This window comes from Onychostoma macrolepis, chromosome 19 (assembly GCF_012432095.1).
Source record: "Onychostoma macrolepis isolate SWU-2019 chromosome 19, ASM1243209v1, whole genome shotgun sequence".
Classification (NCBI taxonomy): domain Eukaryota; kingdom Metazoa; phylum Chordata; class Actinopteri; order Cypriniformes; family Cyprinidae; genus Onychostoma; species Onychostoma macrolepis.
This window is the reverse complement of record NC_081173.1, coordinates 8,076,502-8,101,257: the sequence shown is the minus strand read 5'-3', so window position 1 is coordinate 8,101,257 and position 24,756 is coordinate 8,076,502. Positions and strand designations below refer to the sequence as shown.

The following is a 24,756-nucleotide window of genomic DNA, read 5'->3' as shown; positions in this document are numbered from 1 at the left end:
ACAAAATCAGCATAGAATGATTTCTGACACTGAAGACTGCTGAAAATAAATTACATTTTACACATATTAAATATACTAGCCTAAAACAAAATAATTGCTTAGTTTTAATTTGTAATAATATTTCACATTATTACTGTTTTTACATTTTTCATCAGATAAATGCAGTCTAGGTGAGCAAAAGAGACTTTCAATTAAAAACATTTAAAAATCTTACTGATTTCAATAACTTTTAGAAATGTAATGTATATAGGCCTACATTTTAATGCCAAATAAACTTTTAGTTGTTCAAATGACAAATAAAAATTGCAAAAGTCTGTTATCTTTTATTATAGGCCTATTCATTGAGTTTTCTTTCTGGTGATGCTCTCTTAACATTTTTTGAACTGGTTTAAAAGTATTTTAATATATACCATGGTTGACCTACTTTTATGATTAGTCATAAACAATAACATTTAAGGTACTCCACATGATTTGTATGTACCCTATGGTACCCCCTTAAGAACATAATACCAAAAACATGATAATACCATATTTTTATCTAACCACTGACACATCACTTTGTTTACAGTGTAAAACTAAGCGAATCATATTTAATACAAATAATCATGCTGACTGAGAAGATATGATCAAGTTACACCTGTTCGTACAAGCCTTGTCTTCTCAGGCCATTCATATAATGGACTTCTATCACTGAGCAAGACGTGTGCTTTACATATGTAAATTGTATTTGAACATATATGATCTGATTGGCCAAGAGACAAGTTCGGAACTTCTTATGTTAATGTGACCCCGCCCCCTTCACTCTCATCCACCCCTCTCTGCGCTACCATCCTCAGAAGCCGTTGACGGCTCTAATAGTGACGGATCGACCCCCCGCAATATTATTTTATTTTTCCTTTTTCATTTGTTTTCTGGAAAAAAGAAAAAGGAGTACAAGTAAGCCTCACTGCACACATCCGTCCTCAGCAATCCTCATCAGATCTCTTCAACACATAATCCTGTTTTGAGCTTTTGTAAGAGCTCGTGCTAACGGTAGCTAATTCACGATTATTGCTAATAACTCAACGATACAACCTCGAGACAAGTCGGGACAAGACCAGGTTAGTAGCTGTGTCTAATGACCATTCGAGTGCGCTAAAGAGGTTTTATTATAGAGGTGTTTGTGACCGTAGTGTTGGGGTCCAGCTGTCCTGCTTTTCATCGGTCGGTGTCGGCTAACGTTAGCATGCTATCGGCATAGCTTGTGTGTGTCACACATCCTGGCGAAGATGTATCGTTGCCGTATTGTTTTTAATAAGAGCCTGTGAGGTTTTCATTTACACCGCTAGCCATTTTAGCAAGTTTTACGTTCATGTTGAGTTGAAGTAGTTTGCCTAGATTGAAGAAATACATAAGACGTGCTTTGACTGAGACTGCATGTCAGACAAGTGCATTGTTTTGGTTCAAATCAAGGCTCCGGTTGACTTTTTTGCGTAAACGTGTATTAAATCGCACTCTAAAATCCTTGAACTCGGATTCTAGATGAAGCCCGTGTTGTTAAATCGTCACAAATCCCGATGCTAATGTGCTTGTAGCTCTGGCCTCACTTCACCGCCGCCATTTTGTTTTGTTCTCGCCATCAAATCCTTTAGCCAAACCCGCAGCATCAATTATACTGACCATTTCTTCTCCCGTGTTATATTTGTCACCTTCTCCGATTTATCTAGTCAATGGCTAGATTACTACACCTGTTTGAAGTGATGTGTTATTTTGAAGTTACGTATATTATGAAACATAGGTCTTCCCCCTTCCTCCTCCCAGCGCGAAACATGGAGGCCGCGGCTCCAAGAATCGAGTTAACCAGTCAAAACAGACAATTCACCGGGTTTGTAATATATCAGCCACCCGGTTTTTATAGCAGATACCCGGCTTTCCGTAAGGTTAGATGAATTATCTAAGCGTTTTTGTGTAAAGCTGCTCTGTGGCCATACGGCCAGTTGGCAAAGCGTGTAAAATAATCTCTACGCAGCTCCTGTTCGCCAGCGCTGCTTCATGTTGCGTAGAGATTATTTTACAAGCTTTGCCAACTGGCCATCGCTGCTATTCCTAATCTACATCTGCCCCATTCAATGACAGTGATGTGTAGTAGACTGCGATAGCGTTTGTGTGTTAAATAGAGAAGCAGGACGGTTTTGGACTGTGCTCTTCACAAACAGATCGGGGCTTTTATTATTCATGTTGGAGCAGTTTTGTTTTTGAACAGAATTTTAGGTGCTGTTTTAGTTGTCCTTTGCAAAATCACCGCCAAATTAACACCTTACTACAGTTATTGTTATTGTAAAATCTTTAACTTAAAATATATATGGGATTATACAAACATTTTAAGAATAATTTATGATATTGAGAGTGAGAAAATTGGCCCAAATTACTAGTTACTACAGTACTGATCATAAATTATTCAAACTTTTTTTTTTTGCTGTTTTTATTATGATAGGAGAGAGTGTAGAGGAGACAGGAAGCGAGGTGGGAGAGAGGGGGGCGGGCGGAGGGATTGGGAAAGATCCTCGGGCCGGATTCAAACTCGGGATGCCCTTAGCGCAATGGTGCTTTATGTTAGCCAAGGCTATCGCACCTTATGCAAACATTTAAGAATATTTGTGGTATTGAGAATGGTGGCACATCCAAATATTCTAAGAACTGGTAGCTGTTATTTTGGCAAAACCTATGGTTGTCATTGTAATTTTTTGTAAGGAATGATAATGAATGTTGTCTGACTGAATGGAGGGCATTTAAACATTCTGTGTCATGCTGAATGTCACACTGTAGAAAAACACAGTGAAATTTACAGTAAACAAATTGCAGCTGTGATTGCTAGCACTTTTACATCTGAAGTACCCACAACTTGAATTGAAACAAGTACAAAGACAATTTTATCAACCCTAGCTTAGGAGAGAAACGGCCTATGGGCATGCCACGTAATACGCATGTGCATGACATAATTTTCACAAAATCTCACATTTATGATTAACGGTATCATTTTCAAAAACTTGCACATTGAAACCTGTTTTCAGAAGTTTGAAATGAAACCTGTATTTATTATTATTTTGTGGAGAGTCTATTGTGTTGTCCAAATGGATGACCTCTGTGAAAACTATTGGGAAATAAACACGTAGCACCAAGCTGTTTTTTTTAATACGCTGCTTTGTATTTAGGGTAACAGATTGTGTACCTTCGTGATAATTAATCTACAGGTGGCAAGATGTAGGTAGTTTCATTATTTGTCATACTGGAGGCTACTTATGTGGTTTTGCAAATGTTGTGTAGTGTTTGACATAAGACCGTTGTCATGACTTCTGTTTATTTTAAAATCAGAGTAGGGCTCCATGATAAATCGCGTGCGACGATCATGCGTATCTCGTCAGTGAAGCCGGTTCTGTGATTAGTAGCAAATCTCCATCACGTGCTTTCAGATGGAGCGGCATTTACTACACAGAGCCGGAGTTCGCTGACAAAATACGCAATATCAAGTTCATAATCGAATGGGATTCATGTGCGATTATGAATGCGATATTGCGTAGCTTGTCAGCGATCTACGGCTGTGTGTATTAAATGCCACTCCATCTGAAAGCAAGTGATGGAGATTTGCTACTAATCACAGAACCGGCTTTATTGACGAGATGCGCATGACAATCACATGTGATTTATTGTGCATCCCTAAATCAGAGATATTATGAATGTGTGTGAGTTGAGTGGCCGTCACTGGCTAGCAGTAAAGACAGCCCTGTGTTGCTATGGATGCAACCCCTCGCAAGGCAGAAACAGAGGAACAACATTTAAAATGCATCACCATGGTAACACCAGTTGCAACTGCCTTTTTCTGGCCTTTAAAAAGTCATTAATAGTTTTTGTTGATAAGTCTGACTTTGTTTAGTGGAAAAAAATGGTTTGGGAACTGTTTGAATGAACTTGCTGCTTGTCTGATGAGTTTGTGCAAATTTCTGTCTGGTCTGGTGTAAACACTGGTCATGTGCTGTGAGATCTGTTGAACTGATAATATGGGACACCCCAGTATCTCAGTTGATTTGAGTTGGTTGGTGCCTATGAGGACCTATGAAAACAAACTGATATACAGAATGCAGTAAATCACTGGTAAAAGTCATGGTTTTATAGTATTTATTGATTTGATTTAAGTTTTTCTCAGTTGTAAGTAACTGTGCCATCCTAGTCTATAAAGAGATCAGTTGTCAGTCTTAACTCAGTTTGGTCAGTTTTTTAATAATTACTGTGACTTTATGAAGAAGCCATAACATTAATACAAGGTTTTATGCTTTGAGAAAAGCATGATGGCAATAAATTATTTTCCTCAGTATGCCAAAATTAAGGCTTAGCTATTTAAGGAATATGCTGGATTCAATATGAGTTAAGCTAATGTTAATGAATAACTTTGATCTCTCAGGATAATCCCTTAAAATTGTGTTTACAGGGAATGATGTATAGAGGTTAAATGTAATGGGAATCAGCAGAGACCTGGTGATATCTAAAATTGATTGTATTACATACATTTATATGCTTATTCTTATTTGTGTGTATTGAATAGGCAATAGTTGCTTTGCGCAGTTGTCATTCATCTCGTCTCATTCAAGGGCCGTTCACACAGAATGCATTTTTTCATTCCAATGCACTAATTTTCCATTGTTTTTCTATGTAAACTCATGCTAGACAGACGTGTATGCCTGTTGCACTCATGTCTTTTGCAGTGTCTCGCACACATTTAAGATGCCACGTCAAGTTAAAAGAATATCAGCTTTTATACGCAGTGCCACTCCTCAATGTCATTTCCAAAACAGTTGACCGATCAGAAGACCCCGGAGGCAGGGCAAGCATTGAGAGCTTTTGTTTACAGTAGCAATTTGGCATGACAACTGTTTTATTTGACAACAGCATGGCGGAAAAGGTGTTCTGCTCTGTGCTTTTTTAAAAACCATTTCTGAGTGCTGCGACTCGCGTTTTTAAAGATGCATTCTGTGTGAACTAAGTGTGTGTTTGGTTGATTAGAAATAAAGTATTTGATGTAAATTTAAGGCCTGTTCACACCAGGGATGGTAACTGTAACTATAAAATTGTAATAATCATTCCAATTCCATGAGAATAGTGAAGTCACACCACAGCCATAAGAAAAATGGCACAATATCATTGGAATTGCTTTCAGAATTTTTTTGTTTTTTTTCAGCTGATGAATTTAAAGGGTTACTCCACCCCAAAATTTAAATTTTATCATTAATCACTTACCCCCATGTCGTTCCAAACCTGTAAAAGCTTTGTTTGTCTTCGGAACATAATTTAAAGGAACACTCCACTTTTTTTGGAAATAGGTTCATTCTCCATCTCCCCCAGAGTTAATAAGTTGCGTTTTACCGCTTTGGAATCCATTCAGCCAATCTCCGGGTCTGGCGATAGCACTTTTAGCATAGCTTAGCATAGATCATTGAATCCGATTAGACCAGTAGCATCGCGTTCAAAAATGACCAAAGAGTTACGATATTTGTCCTATTTAAAACTTGACTCTTCTGTAGTTATATCGTGTACTAAGACCGGCAGAAAATGAAAAGTTTTTTCTAGGCCGATTTGGCTAGGAACTATACTCTCATTCCGGCGTAATAATCAAGGAACTTTGCTGCCGTACCATGGCGCAGTGATATTACGTAGCGCCTGAAAGTAGTCCCCAGCTATATTATAACTAGGTACCTAGCTGGGGACTACTTTCAGGCGCTGCGTAATATCACTGCACCTGCTGCAGCCATGGTACGGCAGCAAAGTTCCTTGATTATTACGCCGGAATGAGAGTATAGTTCTTAGCTATGCTAAAAGTGCTATCGCCAGATCCAGAGATCAGCTGAATGGATTCAAAAACGGTAAAACTCAACTTATTAACTCTGGGGGAGTTGGAGAATGAGCCTATTTCCAAAAAAAAGTGTTCCTTTAAGATATTTTGGATGAAAACCGGGAGGCTTGTTACCGTCCCATTGACCCTGATACTCTCCAAAATGGCACTACGCTGACGCAGAGGAGACAAATTGTTGAATAAAGTCGTTATTTTTGTTTTCTTTGCATACAAATAGTATTCTCGTATCTTCGTAAAATTACGGTTGAACCACTGATGGCAGATAGACTATTTTGACGATGTCTTTCATACTTTTCTGGGCGTTGATAGTGTTAAATGTTTCAGTCAATGAGACAGTCACAAGCCTCCCGGTTTTCATCCAGAATATAACTGCAGAAAGAGCTTATAATAAACTAAACATTATTGTCTATCTGTGTGGGTGCTGTAGGTATCTCTAAAGTTTGTGGCGTAAACGGACCTTTTTTCTTAATGGTGTTCAATCTCCTTTTTCTCAGAGAGATTGTGAAAAATTTATAGAAATAATGAAACCTAAAAACATTGATTCTTGTGTTCAGAATATCCAAGTTCATGCCCATGTAAAGTTGATCAATCTTGTAGCTTTCATATGTGGTTTGATAATAAGAAAAGGACTACACAGAGAAAAATCCACAGAAATTATATTAGGGATTTGGGTCTTGTGTATAGTATTTGCCAAAACGGCCTGTTTCAGTAAAACATAAACGATACCAAACACCCTCCCTTTCATGCCTACACTTGGCTGTTCATTTTAGCGTTCATTTTGATCCTGAAAACATGAGAAAGCTTGAAAGGGGACACCCTTCGACTCAGCATCATGTTCTCCCTTTTCACTCTCTCTTTCTCTGTCAGTCTCAGGACTCACCATACTCAATGAGCGTACAGCGCAATGTCAGAGCGCTCTGGGCAAACGGCAAAGGGGAAGGATGGCAAAACCAAGTATGCGTCTCTCAACCTGTTTGATACCTACAAAGGAAAGAGCCTTGAAGCACAGAAGCCAGTTGGTGAGTTTGCATTGACTTAAAGCTTATGTTTAAGGTAATTTGTCCCTATCTGGATATGGACGATCTTGGGTTAAACTCAGGTCAGCATGAAATCAACATGGACCCTCTTAACTTTTCTAACACATTTCTTAATGTTCACAATTCTGAACACAGTTTTGAACACTTGTTGAATATCTTGAAATGGGTTTGCAAAATCTGTTTCATGGTGATTGTATCTGTATTTTGTCATTGATATCTAGGGCTCTATAAAATTTCTCCAATTTCCAATTTTACCCGCTTTAATTGTTACATTTTTAGTAATAAAAAGCATGTCTATTTAATTGAAATCTTGAAATTTATACAATTTAACAACAATGTAATAAAGGTTTGAAGGGTTAGTTCACCCAAAAATGAAATTCATCCTTTTATTTACTCACCCTCGAGGAATCCTCGGTGTATACAGGGATTAAAGTTCTCCGTCGCTACGACGGATTTCCGTCATTTGCAGAGTTCCCGCCTGTCTTAAATGCACTTTTCATTATTTTAAGGCCGTAAATAGGCTTACATTTCTCAAATAGTGTAATAAATGTCTTATTTTTAGTGTGAATAGGTCTAAAATTAAGGAAAGTCGAGGTGTATTCAGCCTGCTGAGGGGGATGTGATCAAAGCCTGGAGTGGAGTGAAAGCACGTTCCTCTCTCCGCTCTAAGCGCTCTGTATTCACTCCGCTGTGCATCCACTCCGGGTTTTGTGCTCCCGCTCACGGAAAAACTGCGCGTTCACTCCATTAGTTATTAGGGATAAATGAGAGGAAAAGAAACATGTAGCGCATTGTTGTTGCCGGCACACCAAAAATCATCCCCGCCACGGCTGCAGCTTCTCACTGACAACATTAACGCCGCTCGCATCATTCACAGTCGGGTTATTATCAGAGAACAGAGCAGAACTTGAATTTCGGCGCGGGATTGCGGCTATTAATAATCATTCTACTCATTCCCGCAGGTACCGACGGAATGTATCACATTTGCACCTGCTTTTGAGTTTTGAGAACTCACTTGCGCGCCCTGATTTTCTGTGCACAGATAAGGAGAGTGACAGCTTTTAATAATTATTAAGGGAGTTTGCAAATGTGATATTGATTTAATACAACAGCTCTATATCATCAACGAAAATAGTTCCAAATAAAGTAACAGCTGAGTCGCTACTCATCTCTAAAAGCAAACACAGGGGTTACTGTATAATTTCAGTTATTTAAATCATTTAATAGTTCTGTATTCAAAATTGTATATTTAAAACATTAATCTCCACATGAATTTATGAATTTAATTGCACTCATGCCACCTCTGAGCCTCATTAAACGTCTGAAAATGTACCTACAAGCCACTTTTGTGTTCTGTGCCACCTCTGTAGTACAAATTAATTTCTTATTAATACTAATTTCATATAATTGGTAACTTATTTGTCTTATTCTACTTCTTATTAATATATATTTTTTTTAAATAGAAATTTTAAATAGCTTATAAACATAATTTTTAAAATTTGACACAGATGAAAATGATGCCATTGCAAAAAAGAAAATGCCCTGTAAGTCACTTTGAGTCAAATGTCACCTCGAATTAGGAAGGCTAATTTTTGATCAGAATTTATTATTGATTAGAAGGTGCTCCTAAATTTGTTTTTAATTAGGAGGACAAGCGCTCCTAATTACAAGAAGAAAAACACGGCTCTTAAACTGGTTGTGTGACAGGTATGGCTGTGGATCGGGGTTTGGCCGAGGAAAAATTTTCAGTCAACAGATTTTTTTTTTGCTTTAACCCCTGTGTATATGACTTTCTTCTTTCAGACGAATCCAGTTGGAGTTATAGTAAATTTGTCCTGGCTAGGGCTGTGACGGTGGCAGGTTTTTACCACCGCGGTGGTAATGGACCAACTACCGCCGGTGGCGCGGTGTTGTGTATATTATATAAGGCTCAATCATCTATTAACAAACGTGCGTGTTTATTTTAGCACTTCAGTCAGTGAACACTCAGCCTGTAAAACACTAAAATAAATATCAAAGAAATAATACAGTTAAATACACCCTGTCTACCTCACGCGAGCGAGTGGCGTGGCGAGAACCCATTATAATCAGTGATGCTGTCTACACTAGATACGGCGCAATACGACACGACAAATCCCTCACAGTAAACTGCCTCGTCTATGACTACTGACACAAAGTTCAAATGTCCTGTAGACAGACTCAACCTGTTGTGCTGCGATGCGGCGTCCGGTTTAGACACAGTTCACTGTTCCCCCACCAAGAAAGCGAAGAAAAATAACCATATTTCAAACGTAATGAAGTGAGAGAGATGTGTTCATTTAACTGTCATAAGCGGAAGCCCTTCCGGCTGATGACGTAGGATTTCGGTGTTGCGTGATTAGTGACGAACGCGGAGAGAGAACAAAACAAAACGGCGGCCACGAATTAGAAGCACAAAACGAAGATTTGTAAAGAAAAATGTCAGAGGATTTCGATATAAGCCAAGAGGAGACTGGTTTTCCTTTGGTAAAGTAAGGAAACTTTTCTTCCTTTGCTCCTGTAAACAAACGTTGGTTTTTGCGAGACTCACAAGCGCATGAGCTGCGCTGGCGTCCTACGTCATCTGCCGGAAAGTTTCAGTTTTTTGTGAACATGCGTATGATAGATAGCGGAAGTTACACAAAACTGTTTATATCGTTCTAAATATGGATTTTTTTTTTTTTTTTTTTACAAAAGCGCATCGATTCGCTACAGGAGGCCTTTATTCACCCCCCGGAGCCATGTGATGCTCGTTTTAATATGGATGTGTGCGCTTTATTTGCACTGTTGAACACTACCGCCTGCTCATGCCATTATAGAGCTTGAAAGAGCTAGGACAATTTTGAATATTTTTCAATTTTCATTTTTGGGTGATCTAACCCTTTAACAAAAAGTTAATTTAGTGCCCTATGAAATCTGATTTATTTTTTCCAAATTCTGTGTTTTATCTTTTTATTTCTTTTGGATTTCTTTTGAAATGGTTTCATTTAAATTTAAATTATCAAAAAGCTTGTCTAAACAAATGAAAAGATAAACAGTTAACAATTTAATAATTTTATAAAAATGTTTACAGTAAAAGGACCCTATGACATGTTTAATTTAATTTTTCTGGATTCATGATTTAATATAAATGTATTATCGAAATCGGTGGTAACAATTTAATTATTCTTTTAAAATTAAATAAAGATTTAATAATTTCAATAATTGTTTTTTTTTATTTGGCAAAGTGCTCCACAACAGAGGTTTGTTATTTAAGTTAAAAGATGGACGAAAAATTGTTTCTTAGTTAGGCCTATATTTTTATTGTTAATTTAAGTACATTTCCAATGTAAAATAGTAATGTAGTTCTCACAATTTCAAGTTAAACAGACCTTTCTGTGTATATGACGACAATAGTTTTATCAGATTAAATGGTGAAATGCTTAAGTGAGCTCTCAAAGCAGCGCTGGAGATGAAGTTCATGTCCTCATGCGGTGAAACGGCAGATGCTGGAAACACCACGAGCATCACATGTGCTTGAGTGTGTTTAGTAGATGAAACTGGTCCGCTCCTTCACAGTCACGCAGTCTTTTTGCCCTTTAATATTTATAGACGCTTGTCCATATCTCAATTTAATTAAGTGTACAGCCCTTCTTTTTATTTACTTAACCAAAATGTGCGAAATTCAGTCAGATTCTGTTATTCTGTAAATTCCATTTTTATGACTCTATTCTGTGATTCCATCTGTTTTTTCTGCATCTTGGAAATCATCATAAGGCACTGGGTTTCCACTGCAAGACACTTCATGTATTAGCAGGAGGTGATGGCTGCTGTGCCGTCTGTGCTGTTTTGATTGGACTGATGCAGCTCATCTGTCTTTGCCACAACTGTGTAATACAGCAGTTGCATATTAAGACAGTGCAGTTCTTTGCAGTGTGCAATCTAAGAACATAATCTGTCTGGCCTTTCTGAAACAAAGCCGCTTCATGTTCATTGATTTCTAAATTTCTTAAATCCCACTCTGGATCCTCTGGTTTCCAGTTGTGTCAGCATTGTCCAGGGCAGCTCGCTGAACTTTTGAGGTTTGACCTAAGACAGAGTTCTTCTTGTTCATCGTTTTCCCTGCTTATGTTTTATTCAGTAGCTGAACTACCAACTCTAAGCAGCTGTCCCTCTTTTCCAAAATACAATTCTCCCAGCACTCCAGGCTGCTTGGCTCCAGGGAACAAACAGGGGATTGAGAGTTGGGACAGATGTGTTTTTCAGCTTCTGAAACCACCAACGACTGCTCTTTGCAATGCTCAACCTATTTTGCATGGGCCAAGTCTGTCGTGAGAGTGTTAAAATGGGATTTTTGACCTCAAGTCAATTTCGAGTCAACCACTTGAAACAAATCCACACAAGATAGTCTTGCTACTTTCACTGGCCAGCCAAGCATTCCTAAGCCATAATGGATGAGGGAGTTTGATGGTCTTGCACATGCTGCAGTCTCTCCTGCCTAGTCTCAGGCTGCGTCCCTCAAGACGATATTGGGTTTCTGCGCTTGTTTATTTACTCTTCCTGTCACTCTTCTACTTTCAGTTGCCCCTCGTCATGGCTTACAGTCTCTTGGTAAAGTTGCCTCTGCACGACGCATGCCCCCCCCTGCCAACTTGCCTAGTTTGAAGGCGGAGAACAAAGGCAACGACCCCAACGTCTCGCTCGTTCCCAAAGACGGCACAGGATGGGCAAGCAAGCAGGAACAAGCAGACCCAAAGAGGTAAGGCATGTTCACCATTCTGAAGGAGCTACATTACATTTTTCTTTGTGTAATTTAATACACAATAAATATAAAACCCTTACCAGCTCCATCGCTATCAGTATAACAGTCTGCACTTTGAAAAAGTGCTCAATTAACTGACAATGTGCTCTAATGGTGCATCGTTTTCACTATGGACCACCCAGATTCTTAAATCAGTTTGTTTGTATAGAAAAATCACATGAAGTCTGGTTTTGATTGGACTGTAGAAAACGCATAATTATCTTTGGATACCTTCCACCCTCTGCTGTCTATAAATGCAGTCTGATTGGATACATGTCCATGCCTGCCATCTAATGTTTGTTGTTTTTGTTTTGATTTTTCCCTGTAGTACCGATGTATTGTCAGCAGCGCAGCCGGAGTCGCAGCAGCCTGTGGTCTCACAGACGTCTGCGCCGAGCGTGCCGAGAACACCCCCAGCTCAAGAGGTGCCATCACACAAACATGAATAATCTCCAACATTATGCACTTGTTTTTCAACAAGTCTGAGCTAATGAAGCCCGCATCTTACAGCTGTAGTTGTTGTATGACAAGACATATACCAGTGAACATGTTTAAAGTCAATGAACTCAGGATTTTTGGCTTAAATGTACATTAATTACATTTAATGTACATTATTCTTTTTGTTACTCTGGTATATTGTTTGGTTCTTGACAATTCTGTATGTATCTTAGGCCCCAACTCAAGCTCTAGCCGCAGGGCCAAGGTCCTGGGCTCCGGCCAGTGTTACACATGGAGTACAAGGAGATGGTAAGATACAGTACCGAGAACATTCATACAGATGATAACTCCCTATGTGTACAGAGTTTCAAAGTAGTAAAAGGGTTTCCTGTATAAAATATTGGTTTAATTATAAAACTTTTTTTAATCAGCAATATATGATAAAACCAAATTAGGGTGATAAACTTGAAATCGAGCATTAGTTGAATTGCTCTAATTAGGACCAATAACTACATTTCTCAGTAAGGAATATTAAGAAATGTAAAGTTATGTTTTTTTTTGCTGTAAATCTGTTGCTGTTAATCTTTGTTTCATCGTGTTATGCTTGGACAAGAGAAGTGATGTTTGTAATGAAGGATCTTTTTTATACAGTACATCAAAGATATTCAATTCCCTTTGCTTTCTTAACAGGTGGAAAGGCATCAAACCAACCGTCGCCATTCTCTCGCGAGGAATTTCCCACCCTGCAGGCGGCTGGAGACCAGGACAGAGTTGGCAAAGAACAGGCCACTGCAGATCAGTGGTATGGGCCAGGACCAAGCCTCCGCCCCCAAAGTAAGCATGATAGCCTTTCTCTTCTTTCGATAACTGTTGTGGTGATTTGTGTTTTGGAGCATGTGGTATTCATGTTATATCTGTTATCTTCTAGTGCTTTTGATTTGTACCGGTTCACATGTGCTCAGAAGTTCCTCAATTCATATTTTGTTGCTTTCTGTTCCAGACGTAACAAGCTGGCGGGATGGTGGGGGCCGGGCATTGGCACCCACCCTGGCTGGGGAGGCAGTTGCGGAGGGCGGTGCTGGGGGAGCCATCGTGATGGAGGGTGCTGCTGGGGCCCCTCCCATCCCACAGCAGAATGCATCTTCTCATGGGCCGCCTAGAACTTCCCCAACCGGCAACCCCGCACTTCCCCTCCCCCAGCCACCTATTGGTCCGCAGTTCCAGGCTTACAGAGGCATCATGCCTCCCTTCGTAAGTTTTGTAACATTTTCATTTTGGCCCATCTGTAGAGAATGTCTAAAACTGTGATTAATTTGTTCAGTGCATTCATAGCCTTTCTGTTCTTTCTGGATGTTTTTTCTCTAGATGTATCCACCATACCTGCCCTTCCCACCCCCTTATGGTCCACAGGGACCGTACAGGTACCCACCCCCAAATGAGGCCCCTAGGTAAGAATATTTATTTATACGGAGTAGAAATTAATCTACTAATATTTATTTCTACAGTCGTCCAGTTGGCTTTCCTAACTTTCTTCCAACTACTTCTTGCCAGGTTTTCTCGGTCACAGGGTGGTGTAGGGCCAGATGGGCGGCCCCCTGGAGGCCCCCGGGGTGAAGTGGTAAAACGCCCATCCATCCTGAAACAGGATGACCTGAAGGAGCTGGATGAGCTGGACCATGATGGAGATGAGGGCTGGGCTGGTAAGAGGAATGCTTTCAATTACTCTGGCACATTAGAATGGAATATTTGGGTAACTTGCCTATTTTGTGGTTGTTTAACAAATGACAGTGGTTAAATGTTAGTGAGCAAAAAAAAATGTAACCCAGCATTTTTATTGCTCTTTCAATATTGGTATTGAGGTACAACATATAACGACAGCGTAGTAACCTTTTATTGGTGATTTGCTTTGTTTCCAGGAGCACAGGAAGAAATTGATTACTCCGCAAAGTTGAAGTTCAGCGACGATGAAGGAGAGGATGATGGGGAAGAGGAACGGTCTGAAAACAAAAATGGAACCCGGTAAGCATTTCCAAAATGTTTTACCATTGGTTGATTAATTTAACTTTTTGCACACTGAAGTTCTTTTTGAAAACTTTGTTTTTATATTTTGTTGTGACAGGGAGTCGAGGGAGCAGCAGAGATCCCAAGATGGACCTGCATCTGTTTCACGCTCCCGTGCATCTGACAGTGGAGGGGATTCGCGCCGCACCCCTCCTTCCTCTGCTGAAGATGGCTCCGCGTCCCCCTCCAGCAAGCCAGGCTGGGCCGAGGAGGGTGGAAGCAGCTGGAGCAGTCAGGCAAATGCAGGATCTTATCAGGTATGCATCTCATCTCCCCATCCAGATCCAAGCCCTTGGTACCACTGGCCTTTGCCAAATATGTGCAGTCACTGTGAGGACAGGAACATGCTCGTGGTGTTTCCTGGATGACTCGCTGATTGATACATGTACCCCTATGCAGGGGCGTAGGCCTGGACTAGGTGGCCCAAGGGAGCAGCCCTCCCCCCCACCAGGTCCACTTCTTGGACAAGGGCCCTACTCTTACTACCGCCAGGTACATGGGGAAAGAGTCCAAGAAATAGGACGGATACGACATGAAGCACTAGCAAAAGCATGTTGGTGATTTAGGAGGTGGTGGTTGTGTTGGTGAACTTTAGTTAATAAACCGCCTTCTGTCAACAGGACCGGCCTTCGAACCAGTCGCCAATCTCAGGCCCCATCCTAGCTCCCCAGAAGCCCAGTGGTGCCCAGGCACAGCAGCAGGCGGGGGCAGTGCCTGGTGGGCCGACCCCTCCTCCCTCCAACACCCTGCATCCCCAGCAACAGGGTGAGGATGAGGATGAGACATGGCGGCAACGGAGGAAGCAGTCATCAACTGAGATCTCTGCTGCGGTAGAGCGTGCCCGTCGTCGGCGTGAAGAGGAGGAGCGGAGAATGCAGGAGGAGCGCCGTGCTGCCTGTGCAGAGAAGCTGAAAAGACTTGATGAAAAACAGCAGCAGCAGACTATGAAACCCAGCACCCCCAGTGATGCTCCGACCAACAGTCCTAGTCCTTCCTTGTCTGCACCTGCTTCATCTCCCAATGTCAGTCAGCCACCATCACCCTGTGTGGACACTGAAGACCCTCCTCTATCATCTTCTCAGGGAAGCGGTGCAACACTAGGATTGAATATTAATAACAGACAGCGGGCTGGCAGCAGCAGCAGCCATGACTCCAACACTGGTTAGTACTCCTTAAAGAGTTAGAAAAAAAATGTCTAGTGTTTTTGGTTGAATGGGCAATATACAGGTGCATTTAAAAAAATTAGAATATTGTGAAAAAGTTAATTTTTTTTTGTAACTTATTTCAGAAAGTGAAACTTATATATATTCTAGATTCATTACATGTAAAGTAAAACATTTCAAAAGTTATGTTTTAATTTTGATGATTAGAGCTTACAGCTCATGAAAGTCAAAAATCAGTATCTCAAAATATTAGAATATTTACATTTGAGTTTGAATAAATGACCATCCCTACAGTATAAATTCCAGGTATCTCTTGTTCTTTGAAACCACAATAATGGGGAAGACTGCTGACTTGGCAATGGTCCAGAAGACAATCATTGACACCCTCCACAAAGAGGGTAAGTCACAGAAGGTCATTACTGAAAGGGGTGGCTGTTCACAGAGTGCTATATCAAAGCATATTAAATGCAAAGTTGACTGGAAGGAAGAAATTGGGTAGGAAAAGGTGCACAAGCAACAGGGATGACGGCAAGCTTGAGAATACTGTCAAGCAAAGCCGATTCAAACACTTGTGAGAGCTTCACAAGGAGTGAACTGAAGCTGGAGTCAGTGCATCAAGAGTCACCACGCTCAGACGTCTTCAGGAAAAGGGCTACCAAGCCACTTCTGAAACAGAGACACCGTCAGAAGCATCTTACCTGGGCTAAGGAGAAAAAGAACTGGACTGTTGCTCAGTGGTCCAAAGTCCTCTTTTCAGATAAAAGCAAATTTTGCATTTCATTTGGAAATCAAGGTCTGGAGTCTTGAGGAAGACTGGAGAGACAGAATCCAAGCTGCTTGAAGTCCAGTGTGAAGTTTCCATAGTCTGTGATGATTTGGGGTGGCATGACGCAGAGATGAGCACTGGAGTTAGTAACTCGGACTCAAGTCGCATTTTTATAGACTTCAGACTTGACCTGAAATGACTCTGTTTCTGAGGTAACTCGCCATAACTGTGCATTTTGACATAATTGTATGCGTTTTTTTTCCCGCTGAAGCCGCTCAGCAGCGTATGTGGAAAGTCAAACGCGCAGCCATTCAAACTATAACTGTTACTACTTTTGACAATCATCTTCGTCCAGTCTCTGTGCTATTTCTCGCCAGAAGATATGACTGATAACACTGTCATTATCATTTAGATTGTGGTTGTTGAGCATCTTCCTTTTCTTTCTCGGCCGTGAAACAACGGCCCACGCCAGTGTTGCAACCTTGTGGACAAGCTAATTAGTGCAAAAACAGTTTGAGGCGTGTGTGCGACCTGCGCGTACTCTTCCCCTGGGCCGGATGAAGATGATTGGCGGGCCGGATTAGGCCCACGGGCCACCAATTGAATAGCCCTGCTCTAGCCTATAAAACAGCTTCGTAAAGAGGAAGATTTCAATACATTTTTTTAGTGAGCCATTAAATGACTTGAGACTCGACTCGGACTTGTGACCAAAGACCCGAGACTTGACTCAGACTCCAAGTTAAAGACTTGAACATCTTTGCCATGACGTCTGCTGGTGTTGGTCCATTGTGTTTTGTGTGTCCACACGTCACTTCACTTTAAGTCCAAAGTCAATGCATCTCTACCAGGAGATTTTGGAGCACTTTATGCTTCCATCCGCTGACAAGCTTGCTGATTTCCTTTTCCAGCAGGACTTTAGCACCTGCCCACAGTGCCAAAACCACTTCCAAGTGGTTTGCTTACCATGATATTACTGTGCTTGATTGGCCAGCCAGCATGCCTGACCTGAACCCCTTATGGAATCTATGGGATATTTTCAAGAGAAAGATTAGAAACAGTGGATCCAACAATACAGACAAGCTGAAGGCTCAATAGTGCTTCAGCAGTGCCACAGGCCGATCGCTTCCATGCCACACCTCACTGATGCTGGAGTTTGTGCTAAAGGAGCCCCGACCAAGTATTGAGTGCATAAATGAACATACTTTAAAGAACTTTTCTGTTTTGCAAATCCTTTTATTTGATTGATTTTAGGAAATATTCTAATATTTTGAGATACTGGATTTTTGTCTTTCGTGAGCTGTGAGCTCTAATCAAAATTAAAACACAAAAACTTTTGAAATGTTTTACTTTACATGTAATGAATCTAGAATATATGAAAGGTTCCCTTTTTGAAATAAGTAAAAAAAAAATGAAAATGATGAGCAGATTACAGTATTTATTTTAAAGAAGTTGAAATGTAATATGTAACATGCATGATTTCTTCTTCATCCAGAGTCTCAGCAGGCTCTGCAGCCTCAACCCACCCAGCATCCACAAACCCTGGATGCCCCAGTGCCTGGAGATGCCAAGGAGGAACCTGTGGTGCATATCCGCACTAGAGGTGGAGATGACACAGTGAAGGTTGTTGAAAATGTTGGTGGAACAGGACGACAGGGAAGTGGTCCATCTGGGCAAGGCTTTTCCAAGTATCAAAAATCGCTTCCTCCTCGTTTTCAGAGGCAACAACAGGTTTGTGTTGGATGTTTAGTCTCTAAATATGGAAAATGTTGTATCCATTAATGAATGTATATTATGAATTTGACTCTCACAATTAGTGCTTCAGTTGTTATATTAAATGCATTATATCCCAGAAACTGTTTGAACCGTTTTAATCTCATTAAACTAGAGTTTTTAGATTAGACATGCGTGACTGAGTCCTCATTTTCAGGAGTTATGTTAATTGGAGTATTGTAATAGGAGTACACTAACTTCATACCCAAGCAAAAATATAAAGAGCATTTTTATCTTTTAACATAGTAACAAATACATGTCTCTATACTCAGGTACTGGGTTTAACATAATACATTTTTTTTATAATATATGGTCTGTATCATTTGTGGACAGGAGCAACTTCTCAAACAGCAGCAGCAGTGGCAACAGCAGCAACAACATAACCAGGTTGCCCAAAATCAGCTCCAGTCCCAGCCTCAGAATCAGCAGGGCCCCTCTCCAGGTACCACACCACAGTCTGGGCCCAAACAGCCAACTCTTTACCCTCCTGGCTCAATGGGACGTCCTCCACCTCTGCCTATGAACTTTGATCCCCGCTGGATGATGATGCCCTACATGGACCCCCGAATGATGCAGGGACGTCCCCCACCCATGGACTACTACACTCCCAGCATGCATCCTTCTGGTTAGTAAATAACTGAGATCAAATGTGAATATTAGTCAGACAGTCTTGGTGTCCAGAGATTTATAGGGGCTTCTATGTTTCAGGGATGATGAGTCGAGAGCGTTCTGATTCAGGTGGCTCTGGGTCAGATCCATTTGAAAGGCAGCAGCATGGTGGACCCCCTCATCCCCATCGGGGCACACCTCCAATGGATCCCAAACTGGCTTGGGGACCAGATGTTTTTCCAGGGGGTACTGAGGGTCGAGGTCTAAGCTCCCCCCTACGGCAGAAAGCTGTCGAGGAAGAGGAGGCTGGCAAAGGTCAAAGGTAACAAGAAGCTATTAATACATATTAAACCAGTTTTTATTAAAATTCTTTATTCCAGATTTCTTTCATTTGTTTCTCAAGCATGATACATTTTTCTTTTTTTAATGTTTCTAGAAGTGACACTCCTCCAGTACTTATGCGGGAGGGAGGCACAGGTCCCATTCAGCCGCCCAGCTCTCCATCTGGCTCATCCAACCAAACCCCACCACCTCTTGGGATTCAAGTTGGGGGCCAGAGTGCTAGCCACCATGCCCATCATCAGCCCTTTATGGGTGGACGAGGAGGTTACAGTAGCTACCCTGACAATGGATCCAGAATGGGCTCCCACTTACAGCAAAGGGCCAGCAGTGGAGGGACACTCCATGGTTTTGGCCACCAGGAGGGTAGTCAACAGAGCCAAATCTGGGGGACTCCTCATCCCCATTATGACCGTAATGGCCGTTCTGATCACACGGCCATGGAGACCAACTCGCATCTCCAACACCATGCTCCCCCCACTCACGCCCCTCATTTCTCTCTTCATCCTCATAAGCAAGAGAATGGCAGAGAGCGAGAAAAAGGGGGGGAGCCAAAAAAGAGTGACCCTTCACCTCCACTCCATCAGCTGTCCCTTTCCCCTTCCTGTTCATCATCATCATCTTCCTCAGCCAGAGAAGATGTTAGTGGAAAACAGTCCTTACATAATCAGGTCCCACCATCGATGGAACATGATACTGGATCTGCTCATGCTTCAGGAAGGAAACAGGAGAAAATGGGAAATGCACAAAATCATCCCCAGCAGCATTCTGTGCAGCAGCACCACCCTAAAGCCAACCCTCGCAGTCGGGAGCACAAAACTGAGACACACTGGGGCCCGAGGCCTGGTAGCAGTAGCACGAGTGGGGGCTCAACCCATAACAGAAAGGCTCTGGGCTCTGGAATGAGTGGAAATACTGAAGATCCTGCAAATCAGGGGGCTGAGAACAAATCCTTTACTCAATCAGATGGCACCACAGCCAAGCGAGCAGGTCCAATTAAGAGACCAGTACTTAAAGAAATGAAAAGAGAGGGTGGTGAAGGAGGAGGAGAGAAGACCACTGGAGGCTCTGGTAAAGATAAAGAACAAAATGCTAGCCAGACCACAACCAAACAAGAAATGGCCTCTGGGGCTCAAGGCTCCTCTGCACTCGGTGGGAAAGATGATGCAGTCTCATCAAATAAACCCAGAACTGGCGGAAAGGAGCGAGGTAACACTGGGGGTCCAGGTAAAGGACCCAAAAATGGAGAAAGCTCTATCCAGAATTCTGTCTCTTCAGCTCCACATTCCAGAAGGGAAAGAGAGCATTCTGCTGAAAGAGGCAGCACAACTTACCATGCATCTTCGTCCAGAGGTAGCCGATCCAGCCGTGGCCGAGGAGAGTTCTATGGCCGAGGCCGAGGCTACAGAGGCACTTACACTGGCAGTGCAGGTGGTGGCAGCCGTGGCAAAGCAGGTGGCAGGAGCAGCAGGGATTATAGATCAGCTGCCAACAGTGGCTACCACCATGCACCTTCTAATCAAGAATACAACAAGCGAGAGGCATCATCTGGCAGTGGTAGGCATAGACATGGGGGCTCTCAGCCAAATCCGGGACGTGCTAGGAACCGAAGTGAGACTCGAAGTGAAGGCTCTGAATATGAAGAGGTGCCAAAGAGGAGGAGACAACGAGGATCTGAAACAGGCAGTGAGAGTGCTGGTAGTGACCTTGTTCACTCTGACAAGGAAGACCGCAAGCCGAACATCAAGACTGGTGTCGGAGGGGAGAACCCTACAACAGGCCCTTCATCTTCTTCAGCTCCAATTAGAAACTCCCAGACAAGAGTGTTCACACCAAGGGGAGTGCCATCTAGACGTGGCAGAGGTGGTGGTGGTGGTGCTGGAGGAGGTCTCCATAGAAGTGGAGGCAATGCTGGAGTGTCTGGTGGACACAGGTCTGGACCTGGCTCTGGTTCTCATGGCTGGTCTACAAAATCTGCAACTGTGCGAAAGCAACAGACGTCCTCACAGCCACCCCCTCCTAAAGATTCAGGTCGTGGAGCCAATGTTGACAAGAAGAAAGCTGCAGACCAGAATCAGTCTCAGAGTCAAAGTGCAAATCCCTCCGCACCTAATCCCTCTGTGCCTACAGCTATCCAACAGGGGTCCACTGAGAACGGAAGCGCTGGAGCCCCACTGTCCTCAAGTAATGTTCCTTCAAATTCCACTGGCACTCCTGCCCAGACTCTTCCTCTGTCTGCCCCCGACGGACGAGATTTCCCTAACAGGGGATTTGAGCGCCCCCCTCGTCGCAGACGCCACGGACGATCCCAGCATCAGCAGGACAAGCCTCCCAGATTCCGCAGACTTAAGCAAGAGCGAGAGAATGCAGCCCGTATCAATGGAAGCAGTGTAATTATTGAAGTCGTAGCTGGACAACAGCAGCAGCCTTCTTCACCTTTGCAGAACTCCCTGCAAGAAACCAATAGCACTCCCAATTCATCCACCGCAGCTGTTGCAAATGCAAAACACAGCGTGTCCGCAACTTCTAACAATAATAATAACAGCAGCAACCTTGGGGGTGGAAACCAACATTTCAATAGCCACCACCACCATCACTACCAGGGCAACTCCCAGTCGCACTCTCAACACCATCACAACCATAACCCAGCTGGGGGCACCAAATCTCCAGACGTCTCTAACCAGAACTCTGATCAGGCCAACGAGGAATGGGAAACAGCCTCCGAAAGCAGCGATTTCACTGAGTTTCGAGAAAGAGAGGGCGGAGGTGGCGGTAAACCCTATTCCTCCCACCACCATCACCACCACCACCATCCATCCGGAAGAGGTGGTGGAGGCGGCGGTGGGGGCGAGAGAGAGATGACAGCTAAAGAATTGGCCACCAGCAAGAGAAGCTTCTCCAGTCAGCGCCCTGGAATGGAGAGGCAGAACAGAAGGGTTAATGTCGGTGGTGGTGGTGGTGGTGGTGGTGGAGGAAGAGGCCCCAGGGGTCCACCTGGTGCTGGTGGGGCGGTGGGTGGAGCTGGCAATGGCGGGGGCAATCGTGGTGAGAGGCGTGGCAACTGGCCCTCTCCTAAGAACAGGAAGTGATGCTTTGGTTTGGTTTTGTTTTATTTTTTGTTTTTTTTTAATTGGAAATATTTCAAATGCATCCCTCTATCAGTGGCCACTCTTTTCTGTAAAACCTCTTCCCCCTTAACATGTTAACACCTTATTATCATAAAAGATTATTTACCAAGACCATGAACACATTCTAGTTCTTTTGGTTTATAGCTTTTTGTCCCTTATTTGGAAATTCCCACTCTGTGTCCTTTCATGCTCCCACAAATCCTAAACTCTCCTCTGAGATTTTACATGCTACACCCCATTTTAATGGAAATATATCCTGACTGAAAATGCATTTGACCACATGGCCCATTTATGTTTGCATATACAAGCACAAAATGACATCAACCTAACAAAGTTGTGCTTAGTTTGTGTATGCTGGGTATGCACACGTTAAGTGTGTTTTTGTAAGAACTGTGGCTTGAAGTATATATGAAAGGCCAAGGTTGTTATTATGTACTTGTGTATTCACATCACATGTTGGATTCTGGAAGTTGCTCTTTTAATGAGAACAAATGTATCATAGATTTGTTTTCCCCCTTCTTGTGTTGTTGATTTTTCATTTCAGCCTCTTAAAGGTGAGGATATCTTTTTTTCTGCAAAGCAGGTCATTAAAACTCATTTTTAAAAAACCCTCTTCATTTTTGGTTCAAACTCACATACTATTGTGCCTGCCAAGTATCTCACCAATGCTCAAGACTTTTTTTTTTTGAAAATCACTGTAATGCCCACTTTTCAGAACTATGTGGTGTATTTTTCCTTATGTTAAGTTATAGGTCCTCTCTGCTCATTGCTTTGGGTTTTCAAATAGTTTCATTAGCTTCTTTTGGCCTCCGCATGGAATTGTAGTCTAATAGTGCACATGATACTTGTTAATATTATTAGACGGTGATCTTAATTGAAGGTCCTTCAAAAGTTCTTCTTCATGGATCACATAGTTTTAAGGTTGTTTCTGTTGTGAGCAAATCAAATTACTCTTAGCCTTAGTGTCAGATCCTCATAAAAAAATTTTTTTTTTCTCGAGAACATCCGTTAAAGATTTTCTTTTGTCTTGCACTTATATTAAGTCAGTAGACTCCAAAACTCTCCTTTAGAATAAAGATCGTTCAGTGTTTTTTTTTTTTTTCTTTTCTTTTTTTCCTCCAAATGAATAGCTGTATATTGGGCATCTTATTTGACTAGGTGTCATACTGCAGTTCCAGGTTATTGAACATGACAAGTATTGTGCTACTGTTATATTCACTTACCAGTTCTAGGGAGTGTAGAGAATCACTCTTTGACCACCCTCTGCATTGTAAAGTCCCTTTTTCTTTTCTTTTTTTAAAAAAAAAGGAACCTACACAAGTTCTTCCTCCAGCGTGTATTTCCAAAGTCCCCCAAAACATGTCTCAGAACTATGAGCAGCTGTCTTGCTCACATCCTCGGACTTATCTACAATTTACCAGTCATCTCATTGAGACACAAGTCAATGCCAAGGAGTCTGTGGCCCTTTTTGAGTAGTGTTACAAAATGAGACATTGGTTCAATGTGCAATATGCCTGACGTCAAACAAAACCTGCCCATCCAGGGAGCCTGAGCCCAGGTTATTGAGAAACCACAAATGCTTGACGTCTAAAAAGAAACGGATCAAAGCATTGTTCCCTCCTCATTTTGACCAGCATCTGTATCCTAATGGTGTAAGTTGGGGTTTGTTTGTTTTCTGGGAATGCCTTGGTCTAATGAATAGCTTTGAAATAATAAGTAGGGCTTTCAAATGAAATGTATGTGTGAGTAGGGCATTTAAAAAGTATGTGTGAATTTATATCTGATCTCTACATGTAATGTGTTCTTTTGAGGATAGAACGCTTTGTGAAAGGCGAACACGAGTCCCAATTGCCCACCTTTTCTGACACTAGGATGTTTATTTTATCTAGGATATTTTCATGATATACATTCAAGTGTGTGTGTATATGTTTATCCAAATGAAGTGCAGTGGGAAAAAATGTTAAATCGATATATATATATATTTTTTTCCTGCCTAGTAAGGAAAATAACTAAAATGGGTTTATTTTACTTTTCTTGCAGACGTTTTGCGAAGCATGGTTTGGTCCTCAGATACAGCTTGGTTGGTCTATTCGTTGGAAGCCGTTCTCCCATCGGCTTTCAGTGCTGTTTATCATCCCTCTTAAGCCTAAACCATTGATGTGGTCACATTATATGTACCAATATCAAGTAAAAACGAATAGCAATGTGTATTCCTTGAAATACTCAGAGATTGTATTATACTTCTAACTATACCAAGGTACCTGAGGTTGTTACTGCTGTCCTAGCATCTATGGCTTATTATTGGAACCTTGATATACACACATGTATGTATATTGGTATGCATCTGAGTTTGTCCGCCCCAACTTACATTCCCACACACAATTGTTGCCATTTTTAAGTTCAAGGGAGCAATGTACAAGCAGAGAAGTGTCTTATTATAATAAAAAGTATACAGAGAAAAAGTTAAATAAAAATCTTTTGTTTTAATGGAAGCTCTGTGGTTTGACTTCATTTCATGACCATGTCATTAAGAGTATGCTAAATATGAATTAAAGCCTGTCCATGTCCATCATAATTTCATCGATTTCCTCTACATGTTTTAGGTACACGCATTTCACAACAATTACTACTATTAACGTGCAAAATTATTGCTATAAACCATGTTAATTTTTTGTGGTTTGTGATTGACCCACATATGCATTCCAAGAGGGAAAATACAGCCATGCACTGTAGATTTTCTATTATTTTTACATATCTTAGCATAAA

General features: G+C 41.7%; 1 protein-coding gene across 4 annotated transcripts; it reads left to right on the top strand.

Annotated features, from left to right (window-relative positions):
• The first annotated feature begins 813 nt into the window (after positions 1 to 813).
• On the top strand, positions 814 to 24,482 carry prrc2a (proline-rich coiled-coil 2A). 4 transcript variants are annotated; one of them, XR_009267236.1, is made up of 18 exons: positions 831 to 1,100; positions 6,749 to 6,900; positions 11,497 to 11,674; positions 12,045 to 12,141; positions 12,388 to 12,463; positions 12,845 to 12,988; positions 13,155 to 13,405; positions 13,520 to 13,602; positions 13,706 to 13,854; positions 14,071 to 14,173; positions 14,274 to 14,472; positions 14,615 to 14,707; positions 14,836 to 15,376; positions 17,637 to 17,872; positions 18,248 to 18,539; positions 18,623 to 18,845; positions 18,960 to 23,642; positions 24,031 to 24,482. XR_009267236.1 is itself a non-coding variant. In XM_058753176.1 (17 exons), the coding sequence occupies exons 2-17, from the start codon at positions 6,786 to 6,788 to the stop codon at positions 21,949 to 21,951; spliced, it is 5,772 nt and encodes a 1,923-aa protein (XP_058609159.1). In that variant the 5' UTR covers positions 814 to 936; positions 6,749 to 6,785; the 3' UTR covers positions 21,952 to 24,482. The 4 variants fall into 4 exon arrangements, 3 of the variants coding, with proteins under 3 accessions (XP_058609159.1, XP_058609158.1, XP_058609161.1); XM_058753176.1 differs by having other exon boundaries at positions 814 to 936; positions 18,960 to 24,482; XM_058753175.1 differs by having other exon boundaries at positions 18,960 to 24,482.
• Positions 24,483 to 24,756: the final 274 nt, after the last annotated feature.

What these genes read in the sequence shown, in the direction of transcription:
- prrc2a (XM_058753176.1), top strand. Translation starts at nt 6,786, where the DNA reads ATGTCAGAGCGCTCTGGGCAAACGGCAAAGGGGAAGGATGGCAAAACC. An exon ending in TGAAGCACAGAAGCCAGTTG is followed by an intron (nt 6,901 to 11,496) that starts GTGAGTTTGCAT and finishes TTCTACTTTCAG; the next exon opens with TTGCCCCTCGTCATGGCTTA. An exon ending in CCTACTCTTACTACCGCCAG is followed by an intron (nt 14,708 to 14,835) that starts GTACATGGGGAA and finishes TTCTGTCAACAG; the next exon opens with GACCGGCCTTCGAACCAGTC.